This window comes from Sarcophilus harrisii, chromosome 1 (genome assembly GCF_902635505.1).
Source record: "Sarcophilus harrisii chromosome 1, mSarHar1.11, whole genome shotgun sequence".
NCBI lineage: Eukaryota > Metazoa > Chordata > Mammalia > Dasyuromorphia > Dasyuridae > Sarcophilus > Sarcophilus harrisii.
Window position 1 is genome coordinate 44,516,380 of NC_045426.1, and position 13,545 is coordinate 44,529,924.

Sequence of the window (13,545 nt, forward strand, 5' to 3'; positions counted from 1 at the left end):
TAGTGGATTGGGAGCCGCACTGAGTTGGGGAGACTTGGGGTTCAGTTTCACTCCGACACAGACTGTCACTAGGGATATATTGCTGAGCCTCTCAGTGGCCTAGAGGACTCCAGCCCAAATTTAGAGCCAGGGCAAACCTGCATTAATTGGTGTTGGGAGCTCTGTTCACAGATGAAATCATAGCTATGTTAACAGTAGCAAGCATTCTCCTCATTGTGGGGGTGCCAACCCCAGACCGCCTTGGGTTATCATCAGAAGCAATTCTTGTCTCTTCTTTCTGCTGATTCTCCCTAGAGGATCCATTCAACTTGCTAGAAGCCTTGCTCAGGTTTCTTTCCTACTGTCCAGTTCAGTATTTGGGTCATGAGTCAATTGTCCCTCACTTGCAGTGTGTGGCCAGGCTGCTTCCTTGTCCCTTCGTTGGCTCTTGATCAAGTCATCTGTTATTTCTCAAAGGCAAGTCTTTGGTCATGATGTGCTGAGGCTTTCTCTCTCTCTCTCTCTTTCTTTCTTTCTTTCTTTTTTTTTTCCTGAGGCAATTGGGGTTAAGTGACTTGCCTAGGGATCCACAGCTAGAAAGTGTTAAGTGTCTGAGGCCAGATTTGAACTCTGGTCCTCCTGAATTCAGTGCTGGTGCTCTATCCAATGTATCACCTGATAGCCCCAAGGCTGTTTTTCTTTAAAGCATGTAGAAGCTTCTGTCTCTCACATACTCTCTTTGGAAGCTTTTGTAGCCAAATTGACCCAATCTGAGCTTCCAGGGAGACTTGAGAGGAGGCAGCTTTGCAGAAACAGGCTCAAAGAATCGGCTACAGTAAAGCCATTTGTCATCAGGGAGGAACCGAGTGGAGACGTCAGATGGCTTCTTAGTTCCTCGTTGGTTCAGAAGAGTGAATCTCACAGTATGGCTTTATTTGAAATAACCTCCTCCCTGCAATAGCGAATGCTCTTACCTTCAGATACACTCAAAACTACTCCACAGGCTGGTCTGATTTAATTTTTGAGTTCTTTCAGTAACAAGCAATTGAAGTGCTTCTCCATCCATTTATAGAACCTCTGAAAACTTCTTGGTCTCTTTGAAACTCTTTAATGAAATGATCAAGCATAGATCAAATAATTCTGTTTATTCATATGTCTAATCTATCATCCTCATTGGCAACGTGTCTTCTGCTGTGTCTGTAGATAAGTTACAGCAAAATTTACAGAGTAGAAAGTCCTGTTGAATAAGATTAATGAGCTTTATCCTTTGGGAAGAGACCATCAAATTATCTCTCAATCTTTTCTCTAGGTATTAATAGGAGATGTGGAAGATGCCATCTGCCTTCATGCCTTTTATTATGCCATCTGGAAGCGATATGGTGCCCTCCCGGAGCGATACAACTGGCAACTCCAGGCCCCGGATGTCCTCTTTTACCCTCTGAGGCCAGAGCTGGTGGAGTCAACTTATCTCCTTTACCAGGTATGCAAGTTCACTTGACAGTAGGAGAAAAAAATAAGTGTGTATGTGTTCACATTTACATATCTGTATAGTAGACGTGTAAAAATATTATTGAACTATGAATGATCTGCCCTGGGGTTTTTGTTGCTTTAAGAAACTCTCTTTATAAATGTAGGTCCATAACTGCTCTGTTTGTATGTTATTGTTTTAATTAGAGAGTAAGTGACTCGCAGTAAGTCCAGGGTTACATTGTGTGTGTGTGTGTGTGTGTGTGTGTGTGTAAGTTAATATATATTTGTGGTGGGACATGTGCATGAATATTTCATATTATATATAATAATTATGTAATATATCACTTTATAATATATTTTATATATATACACATATATATGTATATGATTTCTTTGTGTGTGGATATGCACAGAGAAAGTATCAGAACGATGTATTATATTGGATAGAATGATATAATGCTAGAGTTACAATTGGAAAACCTTACTTCAGATCTACCCTCTGACACATATTTGTTGGATCCTAGCCAAATGAACCTTTATGTGTCTTACATAACTCTGGGGCTTAACTGGGTAGATGGAAAGAGCTCTTCTCACAGATTTGCCCTATGTTTGCTTGATGTGAGTTTATACATACAAATACACCATAAAAATAAACACATATACCCATAAGTATTTACAAAGCACCAAATACTTAATTAACTTGGAAATTTGGCCCTCAGTAAATATTTGTTGATTGATAATTGTTTAATACGGGAGCCACCTGCCAATGGCTGCTGGAAGTCTAACTCAGACCTGTAGAAAGGATCTCTTAATGTGTGAATGCGTGAATCCTGGAGGATTCCTGTGCAGTGTTTTCATTTAAATCTTACTGAAATTTTTTTTATATCACCTAAATTTCCCCTTTAAAACCTGTTGTCCCTCTCCCACAGAACCATTTTATATAATGTTTTTTTTTTTAAAGGAAAAGAGAGGAAAAAAAGAATCAGCAAGAAATCAATAGATTTTAAAAATATGAAAACACCCGTAATAGCTGTTCCATACCTGTGCAAAGTTAAGTAATGTGCAGAGTACATGTAATGTGAATGTAAAACGTAATACCACTTTTGCAAAGTAATGAGAGAAGAAATCTTTTCATTTCTTTTTAGGTTCCATACCCAGTCTTTGTAATTCTCTAACATTCTATTTTATATTGTTTTATGATTGTTGTCTTTTCCAATTTGCATTGGTGTAATTCATTTTTTTCTTGTCTGTTTACTTCCCTCATCATCAATTCATTTAAGTATGTGCTTCTGTATTTATCACATTTGTCATTTCTTAATCAATCATCTCTGTGGGAAACGTATCACAGTAGAATCTTTGTGTTAAAGAGTATAGACATTTTTCCCTGGCTGTGTGACCCTGGGCAAGTCACTTAATTAACCCCAATTGCCTCCACAAAAAAAAAAAAAAAAAAATGGATGTACTATTTCAGAGCTCTACCAACAGTACATGAGTATACCTCTCTTTGTACAAATGCTCTCCTATAACTCTTCAGAAATAGACTAGGGAATCTTGTGTGAAGATAAATGCAATGCTTATTTTGAAGTTATTGATCACTAAGAGCGATATGTCACTCCCTGCTACAATTTTAATCCAATGTATTGCATTTATGTGTATCTGAAGATACACATGTTCTTAAAAGTCCACTGCCTGATTCGGGGCAGGCCAACAGCATCTGTGGAATCTTAGATGTTTTTCCCTGGTGGAAGAAAAAGAGAGGAGAAGAGGGTAATGATTGGTATCTTGGTTTGGGGTATCAATTTATTAACAGAAAGAAAAGCAATCTTCATTTTTAAAAATGATCACCATTCCAAAAAGTAAAGGTATAAATTTTTAACTGATAGTCTTGTTATTGGTCTCTTTTTATTTCCACTTTTGTGTCATTTTTATTGCCTTCCAACATTTAGATTTTCTCTCCATAGTCTTATCCCTTGTTTTACCCAATTCCTCACATCTTTTTCAGACTTAAATCATTTCTCAGCACATCCATGACATTTTAAAAATAGTATTTCTCAAACTCTTTAGCTACAATTTGTGTGACTTAATGACAGGAGAGGTACCATATTTGACACTAAATGACATGTGTATGAATTCAAAGGACCTTTGATTTACATCTTAAATGACTAGAAAAATAACTGCTTATTCCTTCGTATAAATATGGTGATTTGTTGATGAAAGCATTCAACAGATGTGTTCAGGAAGCTTTTTTCTGGGAACTACTGAGGGAATGTTGAGATTACAATGACTTCTACGATGAGCTCATCTTATGATGGGAACCTGGTTTTAAACTTTCTTGGAAAGTCTGATTCCTGCTCTTAGCAGAGCTTGACTGAATATTTTTTTGGGGTGGCACCTGAGTCAGAGATGGAGGCAAAAAATGTTCTTAATTTTCCCAATTATTTAAAGAGAAGTAGAACCTGAATTTGACTTTTAGGGTAATAAAAGACCAGATCCTGAGGTTTCTCTTCACTGGTGAATGGGTGTGCATTTTGATGTTTTTATCTTTGCTCCAATCTTGTGTACTTCAGAGAGCTGAAGTCAAGATCCCTGCAAGCTGTGCTGAGACCATTGAAAGCTTAAACAAAAGAGACGGTAAATGTGGGTTATGGTGATAATTAAAAAAATGTTTCCCCCACTTCTTCCATGTTCTTGAAGTACGCCAAAATATTAAATTTGCTCTGTACTTACCTTTCTTTGGTCACTATTAGTACCACCCTTCTTAATGCTCTAGGCTTCTTGATATATGTTTTGAGGTGATTTTTCTATTTCTTTTGCTAGTTTATATTCCTTTTTCTTTTTTATTTTTAGGCAACCAAAAATCCTTTTTATCTCCATGTAGGAATGGATATACTTCAGAGCCTGGAAAAGTACACAAAAGTCAAGTAAGTTTTATAGTTTCTTCATTTCTCTTTGTTGGCCACTTTTTGGCTCTGTTTTAAGTTGGTCTGTGAAATGTTATTTTATATTGCATTTGGAATAGAAGGGGAGACAGACAGTATATTTGAAAGAGTACTGCACTGTTAGGAGACTTGGGTTCCTAGATAGGCTTCAGAATTGACCGGATTTGTGACTTTGGGCAAGATAGGCTTCAATTTTTTCTTTTTAACATGTTTATTAAATATCTCATATTCTCATAGTATAAGATCTCCAATTTTTGTTTGTAAACTTTGATTGCAATAAATAGCATCATCTTATTGGTAGCTACTTTGCAAGTTATAACCTGCTTGCAATTACAGCCTAATTACCATTCTTCAGTCAAATTCTAGATGACTTAAAAAAAATCTTTTGTAATTACAGTTAAGATTTGAGGCCAAAAATGAAATAAGGTCTTGTTTGTATTGCGGAGCATTTCATTGGCATTCAATGAGCCTATTAGTATGTTTACTGCTCTTTCCAAATAAAAATCGAGAGCATTTAAACTCCTGTGATTATGTATGTGGACTTTGCTAATATTAGGCTCTTAGAAGACTGTATCTTAGAAGTTTATTTTACTTACTAGGTAGAGAGAATGATTGATTGAAAGCACAATTCTTTTGCAGATGTGGTTATGCTACATTACATCATGTCATAGACAAATCCAAAGAGGACCGGATGGAAAGTTTCTTTCTGAGTGAGACTTGTAAATACTTGTATCTGGTATGTATTGCATTCATAAGTCATTTGCTTAATGATAACATTTTCAAAAAATCTTAGATCAGTGTTTATAACATTTCTTTGGTTCCTGGTCCATTTTTAAATTTGCTGAAGACATACAACCCAGCCATCCATTCATTTTCTATTCTATATTTCTATTCTATAACTCTTCCTCTTCCCTTATTTCCCTCCCCCAACATACACAACATGATAACAGTTAGCATTTATATAGTGCTTTAAATCTTGAAGAGTGCTGTATAAATATGATCTCATTTTATCCTCACAACCACCCTGGGAAAAAGATATTGTGATCATCCTCATTTTGTAGATGAGGAACATTTAAGAGACTTAGCCAGGGTCACACAGTTAGCAAATGTTTAAGTCAGAGGTAGGATTTATGTGCGCACGTGTGCGCGTACACACACACACACACACACACACATTAAATTCACTGGACCAAAAATTTGGAAAGCTGGGTAGTTGTTCTGGCTCTGCCACAAATTAATTCGATCATCTTGAACAAATAGCTTATCTTCTCTGAGCCTCTAGTTTCTTATCAGTTTAGTAAGGTAAATAGGTTATAATGGTAGAGCTAGCCTTCTATTTATACCTTGAGCACATGCTTTTTTCTAGTAATTTTCCTCTTTCTCTCAATACTTTTAAAAAACTTGTTCTTTATTGGATTCTTCTCATACCTGCAAATATACTAAGGTTTCTCTAATTCTAGTCTTCTGTTGGCCCTTCTGTCATGCTTTTGCTCATTTGTCTTACTCTTCACTGCTAAAGTTCTTAGAAAAAGGGCTTTCTTCCTGATGCTTTTCTTCCTCTATACCTTAAAATCTGCTTTACGTTCCCATCCCTTTTGCAGAGATTGCCAGTTGCCCAGTACTAATGTCCTCCTCCCCCTAATGTTCCTCTTTATTGACCTTTGACAACATTTGACACTGACTGCTCTCTCATAGATGTTCCTTTCTTCTGCTGCTTCTGGTACTCATTTGTACATTCCCCAGTAACTCCCAAAGACATAGGTTGGGGGGAGGTGACCTTGGACAGGCTGTTTCCTTCTTTGGGTCTCAAATAGTCTGAATTGAGCAGTTTGAGCCATAGGCTTCCAATACTAAATTGTGCACCTGTGACTGTTTTCCTCCCTTCCTTTCCCTTGGCAATACTCCATACTTACTGATATCCAAATTGGACCCATTGCCTGAGCTTTGTACCCCTCCCTTCAGTGACGTACATTTCTATCTAGATGTCCTGTGGACATGTCCACTATTATGCTTATCTTTCCCCTTAAGCCTGTCAATCCTTATTTGTGATCTTTTTTTTTTGTCACTGTACTGCCCAGTTTGTTACTTTTCTCTTCCCCTCACCCTCTTCTGTAATCATGTAGATTCTATCTTGCATGCATTCCCCTCTTCCTTTTCTTGCTGCTGCTACCAGAATGGAGGCTGTCATTGCTACCTGTTTAGCCTAATGCAGGAGCCACTTTATCAGCCTTCCTGGCTCTGTCATTTCTCTGTCATAGCTCTCTCCCTTGGCTGTCAGATTGACATTCCTTGTATGTGAATCTGCCCATGCTACTCCTTTGCTCAAAGCCCCTTTTTTGGTCCTTAACTGCCAACTAATCAATGTTAGACTCTTTAATGGTCACTTTACTTGCTCTGCTTTCTTTCTTACTGCTTCCTTCTTCATCCTCTTAACTTAAACACTCTTAACTAGGCTGAACAACTTGATATAAATTGGTACATTTCTGTGTCTTTGCTTCTGGTGTTCTGTGAGCCCTTGCTATACATCCTCTGTATGAAAATTAATTTGACTGTCTTCTCCTCTAAAAGGTCTTCCCATTTATTCATCTTACGCTCCTTTCCAAATTGGGCAGTAATTATCCTTTCCTCCCTCAAACTACATGTGGCACTTACTTTGCTTGCCACTTATGTGGTATAGACTAGTGTTAGCCAGCTGCTGTTGCAGGTATTTGTGTGTGTGGTGGGGGTGGGGACGGGGTTTTCTCAATTAACTGAGTCCCACAATCACCCAGCACCTTCTTCAGTGCTTCAGTGCACAAGTGTTTGTGGACTTGAGGTGAACTTGAGATCACTTGACTCTTGCCCTTGGTCAAGCTGATCACCTCCAATAAAGTCCTCATGATCATCTAGCGCATCATGTTGCTGCCTTCTCCCTGTGAGTGACCAACTTCAGATTGTCCTCTGCAATAAATAATAATAAACTAGTGCTATAGATTCACAGACGACACTCTCAGTGATATATGTTTATGCTATCATCTTTTCCTGAAAACTCCCTATCTAACGTTATGTTGATTGTGGAAGGAGGAAGTCCACTCTTAAGTCACTTCTGGGAATGTGGCTTTCTTCCTCAGGTTTGTATTCTGTTCCTTTCCTTTCTCTCCCTAGTTGTTCGATGAAGAAAATCCAGTGCACCAGTCTGGAAATAGATACATGTTTACTACTGAAGGACATATTGTGTCTGTGGACAAACATCTTCGGAACGCTCCCTGGAAAAAGTCCTTTTCGGAAGAAGGAGGGGAACACCAGGAAGAAAAGCATGTGCCTAGACCCAAACCTTTGGACTTAAAAGTCATCAATTCAAGCCTAAATGTAAGCATTTTTAAAAGAATGAGGTTGGGAGGTGGAAAAAATAGTGGTGAGGACAGTTATTAAGAAGATTGGAGGAGGGAGGGACAGAGAAGTGATTACTATAACAACTATTTAAGTGCTTTTAACATACAATTTCTAGCTTTTGGATAGCCATGTAAATGTCAGGGTGGTAAAAGGAAGAGACTTGAAATGTGATTTCAGTGGAGAACCAGCTGGTGGAGGCTAAGGAGGAAACATATGAGAATTAAATTGCCATCTCAGTTTCTATTGTGGAGTCAAGGAATCAGCTCCTCTTCCCATATGTGTCATTGATTAGTTAAATGAGCTAGGTAAGCTGACCTCTCTGCCCCTTAGTTTCCTTATTTTTGAAATGCAAGGATCTTTAAAATCCCTTCCAGCTCATTTTTTGTGATGTCATCTTATGCTGCCTAGTACATTAGCTATCTCTTCTATAGCCTCTTTGTACCGAAGGGTAAGATTACATACACAGGCAGTCATGCTGCCTGAAAGACTGGTGGGCTAGGATTTGGAATTCAGAATTAATTTTTCCCCAAACTTTCTTTTCCTTCTAGTGCAATCGTATTCCTGATGAGAGAAGGTATTCTCTGCCCCTCAAGAGTGTCTACATGAGACAGATTGATCAGATGGTTGGCTTGATTTGAACTATCACTTTGAGTGGTGATGTTTAAACAAACAAATACAGAGTTCTAACTGACGTGGAAGGAGGACTACAAAAGTCTGGCCCTGAATTTGAAGATGGTGGCAGGTCCGACCAGCAACATAATTGCTCTCTGTTCTTGCATATTTTAATTATTCTCTCCAGTTCAAAACACAACCAAAATTGGTCCCCTGTATTTCTTTATTAAGATTTGAAATCAAGAGTAGCTGAAAGATTATCCCTTTACTGAACACTGTAGTCACTGAGCAAAGCTGAAATGACCACTCTGATTTTACTATAGACTGCTTGGGAAGGCAAGTATTGAGGAGTGCCTGCCACTGGTATAAAGTGGTGCTACCTCTTCACGATGGGATTGTGGCCAAAATCCCTCTGCAGAAGGGTTTACTGGGAATCACTTCTTTTCTTGAAACAGCAATATTTTCTCTTGTGGGATGGGAGGCTGTCTCCTAACTCATCAGTAAGCCATTGTCTGCCTTGATTTTGGATTACATTTATTTTTAAAGAAAAGAAAATCCATCTTTTGCTACCAGTATACTTAGTGACCCTCACTGATCATTACTGCCATGTCTGAATTCTAAATGGCTTCTGAAGGATCACATCATGGAACTAAGAACAGACCTTGTTTTAAAATCAAATGTAACATGGACTCACCAGAAGAACTTCTGTAGTCCCAGAACTTTGCAGTGAGGCAAAATTGCCCATTGCTCCTCCTAGGCTTTTCATGATTTCAAGTGCTTCGATTGTTGTCACGCTTGCTGGCCATGCTTCTTTATCCTGACTGTGTTTGGGTTATAAAAATCTTTTTTTTTTTTCCCCCCTTGTTCATTTTCATTTCTAGTACTCATTGAATGGAAATGGGGAAAGAAAATGACCAGGATGATACTCTTACATGGTTTGGGCATTTTTCCTGTCCAAGTTTTCAGTTAGTGCCTTATGATGACTCATTTATGGGTCATTGAAAATCTAAGCTGCTGCTACTTTCTAGCAGGCTCAGTTTGTGTTAGGATCTCATAATGTTGCCAGAGAACTAGGTAGGGCAGGAATAAAACAGTGAAAGACTAGATAGATTGTTATTCCCTAGGAATGGCTTTTGGTGGTGATGAAATAGATAGTATGGACCTTTTAATATTCCATTTCAGGGAAGGAAGTAACCAGGAAACTAAACTAACTTTTGGAGTGAAAACCTCCTCTTGTTAGAAACAGAAAACTCTGGTGGTAGTGTTTTTCCTTCATGAATTGAATCAAGCTTGTCATTAGTGATCTCAGACTAGAAACGAACTCTGCTAGCTTATTTGAAAACTGTATTGCCATCAGAGGTCATGTTCTGGACCATTGGTATTTTCTACCTAGTCACTGTTGCCCACTATAAATTTTCTTTATCTTTTTTTCCAGAGGGAAACAGATTGTTACCTAAGCCCTCATATTTATCAACCAACTGGGGAATTTTTCATTCAAAATTTTTTTTTGTCAAGTTTTAGAAGTCTTAGGTGTTTGTTTTCTTAATTAGATATAAAACCCAACTCTTGTGTATTTTTAATACTGTGGTTCAGAAGCCCATCATCTCATTTTAAAACCCTTTGTTACTATATATGACATACTTTAAAAAAAAAAAAAAGCAAGAACAAAAAACGTTTGTTCTTTTTTACTGTTAATATTCAAAAGCCTTACTCTGTTGTGAATACTTTCTGCAGTTACTTGCTGTGTAGATCAAGCTTTCATTTATTATACTCTGCTTTAAAAAAAACAAAGTCTTCCTGTGACTCAACATACTCAACTCTTCCTTCCCTTTTCATCTTTCCTCCTATACGTTGCCTTCTCCAGCCAACTTTAAGTTAAACCTTTATGGCATTGAGGAGGAGCAGACAGTGGGTTTTTTCTGGGCAAGAACTGGAATAGCCACCTTTCTCTTCCTCTGGGGTTGTCCCTACTGCTTCCCAAGTTTCCATGACACAGTGGGAGACAGCCACTGTAACATCCTCTTCCAGATCTCCCTTCTGCATGTCTTCCTTTCTCACCACTCTAGCCTATCTAACACCACCTTCTCCTGGTGTCAGAATCTATGCCTGACATGGTCTCCTTCTCTGCTGAGCTATTTATGCAACTCAGGGACTTAAATGCTCCAATCCTGAAATAGTTCCCAAGACTGCACCTTTGTGCATGAGTGTTATTGCGGATTGGTGAATGGCTTCATTCTTCAGCCTTAACTAAACCCAAACATCCTAGGTGTTTAGGCCCAAATGTTGATCTCGGAAGACACTAGTGGTGGTTCTTGGTTTGTCATTAGGGAGGGCAGAATAAAATCTCTAAAGGCTTTTTAAAAAGGAGGCAATATAAGTGAGCTTTCATTTTCTACTTTGGTCAGTGGCAGTACAAGCAAGTAGAAATGCTGCTGTGATGATCACTAACCTGATGGTGACATGGGATCACCAGTGGAAGAGAGCTCTCAGAAGAGAAGTCATTACTGGAGAGGGCATTTTCTTGCCGATTTGGCTCAAAAGAGGACCGATGCTGTTGTATATCTTTTTCATGTGGCCATGCTGATTATGCTGGCACATAATATTTCTGCAGAGGTGTCCATCACAAGCATGGTGGCTAATGGCCACCACATGATAGACATAACCCAGTGGTTTCCATACTGGTGTCTTGTCTTCTCACTCGGTCGTCTGTAAGTGTTTTGTAAGTGTCTCTGCCCTCTGTCTCAAAGTATTATAGTGTACAGTTCTTGTACCTCACGTGGCCAAAGTCAGGTCCCCAAAAGGTGAAAATTATTTTAGTTTTGTTTTTTAAAGGTGTCTTCCAGCTTTGCAAGTGCACTGACCTTCAGTTAGGTCTCACTGCATTTTTAGATTTTCCCTCAGTGCCATCAAACTTTCCAAATATCAGATATTGCCTGGGGGGGCCTCATGCTGTCAAACTGTCTCCAAACTGCTTAAAATAGTGGCCTCCCTTCATCTCTTAGTTTTGGCAGTGCTTTAGGGTGTAGGTGTTTGAAACCTTTAGCTGACTTCTCTTTATTAAAAAAAATTAAAAAAAAACATCCTCAACCCAAAAAATATACATGATACAAAACTAATGATTAAAGAAAAATATATGCAGTTCCTTAAGAAGGAAAGTTTTAGTAGTTGTCTAATTTGGATGCTTTAATGTACATAGTTTAAAAGAACCAATAAGTGATTTTTTTCTCCATGAGGGTTGGATATGGGAGGGGTGGAAGGCAAGGTAGCCTAACTCCAGTTCCTGGTTAATTGTCAAGTCTTCCTTCACATTGTGCTTTGACTGCACATATCTTGATGTCTTGTATCTTTTCCATTTAAGCATTCCAGGGATGTGTTTTTCATTTTTTTAATTTGAAGGTTTGAAAGTCTGCTGCTAGATCAAAGGAGCTCTCCCATCATGCTTGCCATAATCATCTCTCCTCTGCCCCCAGTCCTCTGATTCCCACCATTGTGCCTCTGCTTTACAATTGAGGGTCCTTCTAGAATAAAAGGATTATTTAGTCCCTGTGACCCCATTCTATAAGTGTTAGGAAAGCCAACTGAGATGAGATCAAATTGGGTAAACTGGTCACCAATGGGTCCGCGGAGTAGGCCTTGAATAGTGACCACACTTGAAATGAATGTGAATTTGGTCAAATGTCAGGTAGCCATGGCACTTCCCAATTCAGCCCCATTCCTCAACTCTTGGTTCTTAAGATTTGAGGGGAGGAGGGGAGGAAGGATTTTGGAAGGTGTTCTTTATTTTTTAAATAGCAAAACATAGGGCACATTTTAATTTATTATGCACTAGAAAAGCAAAACTGAGAACTGAAAACGGCTGGGGCGACTTGGGATAAACAGGTCTGTTGTGCTTCTCACTCTAATGTGCAATATAATTTGCAACTATAAATGATATGTTTAATCTATGTAAATAAGAAATGGGCTTAAATTAAAGGGGAGCTTTTTTGTTTTGTAAAAGGACCAAATGTTCTTTTATAAATATCCTGAAGAATATCTTGCTCTTTGAAATTTATTAGAATTTTTACAATTTTTTCATTAAAAGATTTTTTTTAAGTTGTCATCTTTTTTGTGTGTGCATGCATATCTTTATGTGAGATATTGAAGTAAAGTTCCAATTAGGGTTAAAAGTAGAGTCAGAATGATATAATTTACTAAATGCCTCATATGTACCAGGCACTGATGCTGGATGCTAGTAATACAAATATAGAAGTGAGACAGTCACGGGCAAGGATGCTCCATCCACATTCTCCTGAATTAGGGGCCGTTTCTGTCAGTGTTGGTCTTGGGTAAACAAAATTCCTTTACAGCTTTGTGCTCCGTCTTCCCCATTTGTGAGACAAGGGGACAGAGCTGGAAGGGGCCTTAGAAGCCTTACATCCAAACACTACTTTACCCATGAGGCAAGTAAAAGCCAGAGCTTGAGCCTGACAGCAAAATCTGACGCTCATTCCAAGGCCGGCGCCTTTTCCCCCGACACCATGCTGCTTTGGTAAAGGCATTTTACTAGATCTTGGAGCAACCTGAGCCTGGCTCTTCAAGCCTGCAACTAACTCCTTGCCAATGGGGCCCTTCATTGGGAAGGAACATTGAGGCTGGCACCTGCTTATGATTGAGTTCAATCCTTTTCAGCTGTTTGCAATTATTCTGGCCTAGTTTCTTGCAAAGAAGAAGTGATCCTGATCACTCAGAGATTGACAGATTTTTCTAGGAAAACAGGTTGAAAATACAGAACAGGGTAAAAGAGACCAACCTCCTTCCTTAAACAATTTGGCTTCATAATCCCACCCAGACCAGAAGTCTTGCTGGTTTCCATTCACTGTGAATAATTGGATTATTTTTCTTGGCATCAATAGCCCAAGCTTAAGTTTTGCAGTGAGGAATACCCTGGGTTAGATTAAATTGAATCTGGATTCGCATTCTGTGAGATCTTAAGTTAATGTCTCTGAACCTTAGTTCCATTATCTGTCAAGGTGGTGAGAGATTGAACTTTCAGTATAGCTCCTTACTGTGTTTCAGATAAGTCAATTCCATGAAGACAAGGAATGATTGAAGGGTCCTAAAAATGGGAAGTGACTTAAAGATGTACATCGACTTAACAAATGAGGAAATGCATCTATAGGGATGCAGTGACTGA

The 13,545-nt window shown here is 38.6% G+C and overlaps 1 protein-coding gene across 1 annotated transcript in view; it reads left to right on the forward strand.

Moving 5' to 3' along the window:
- Window positions 1–12,464, forward strand: part of EDEM1 (ER degradation enhancing alpha-mannosidase like protein 1) — a 34,018-nt gene extending 21,554 nt beyond the window's left edge. The window contains exons 8-12 of the mRNA XM_031954355.1: window positions 1,289–1,459; window positions 4,297–4,370; window positions 5,028–5,124; window positions 7,533–7,736; window positions 8,309–12,464. Coding sequence (XP_031810215.1) covers window positions 1,289–1,459; window positions 4,297–4,370; window positions 5,028–5,124; window positions 7,533–7,736; window positions 8,309–8,398 — 636 coding nt within the window. The 3' untranslated portion in view covers window positions 8,399–12,464. The remainder of the gene's footprint in view (window positions 1–1,288; window positions 1,460–4,296; window positions 4,371–5,027; window positions 5,125–7,532; window positions 7,737–8,308) is intronic.
- Window positions 12,465–13,545: the final 1,081 nt, after the last annotated feature.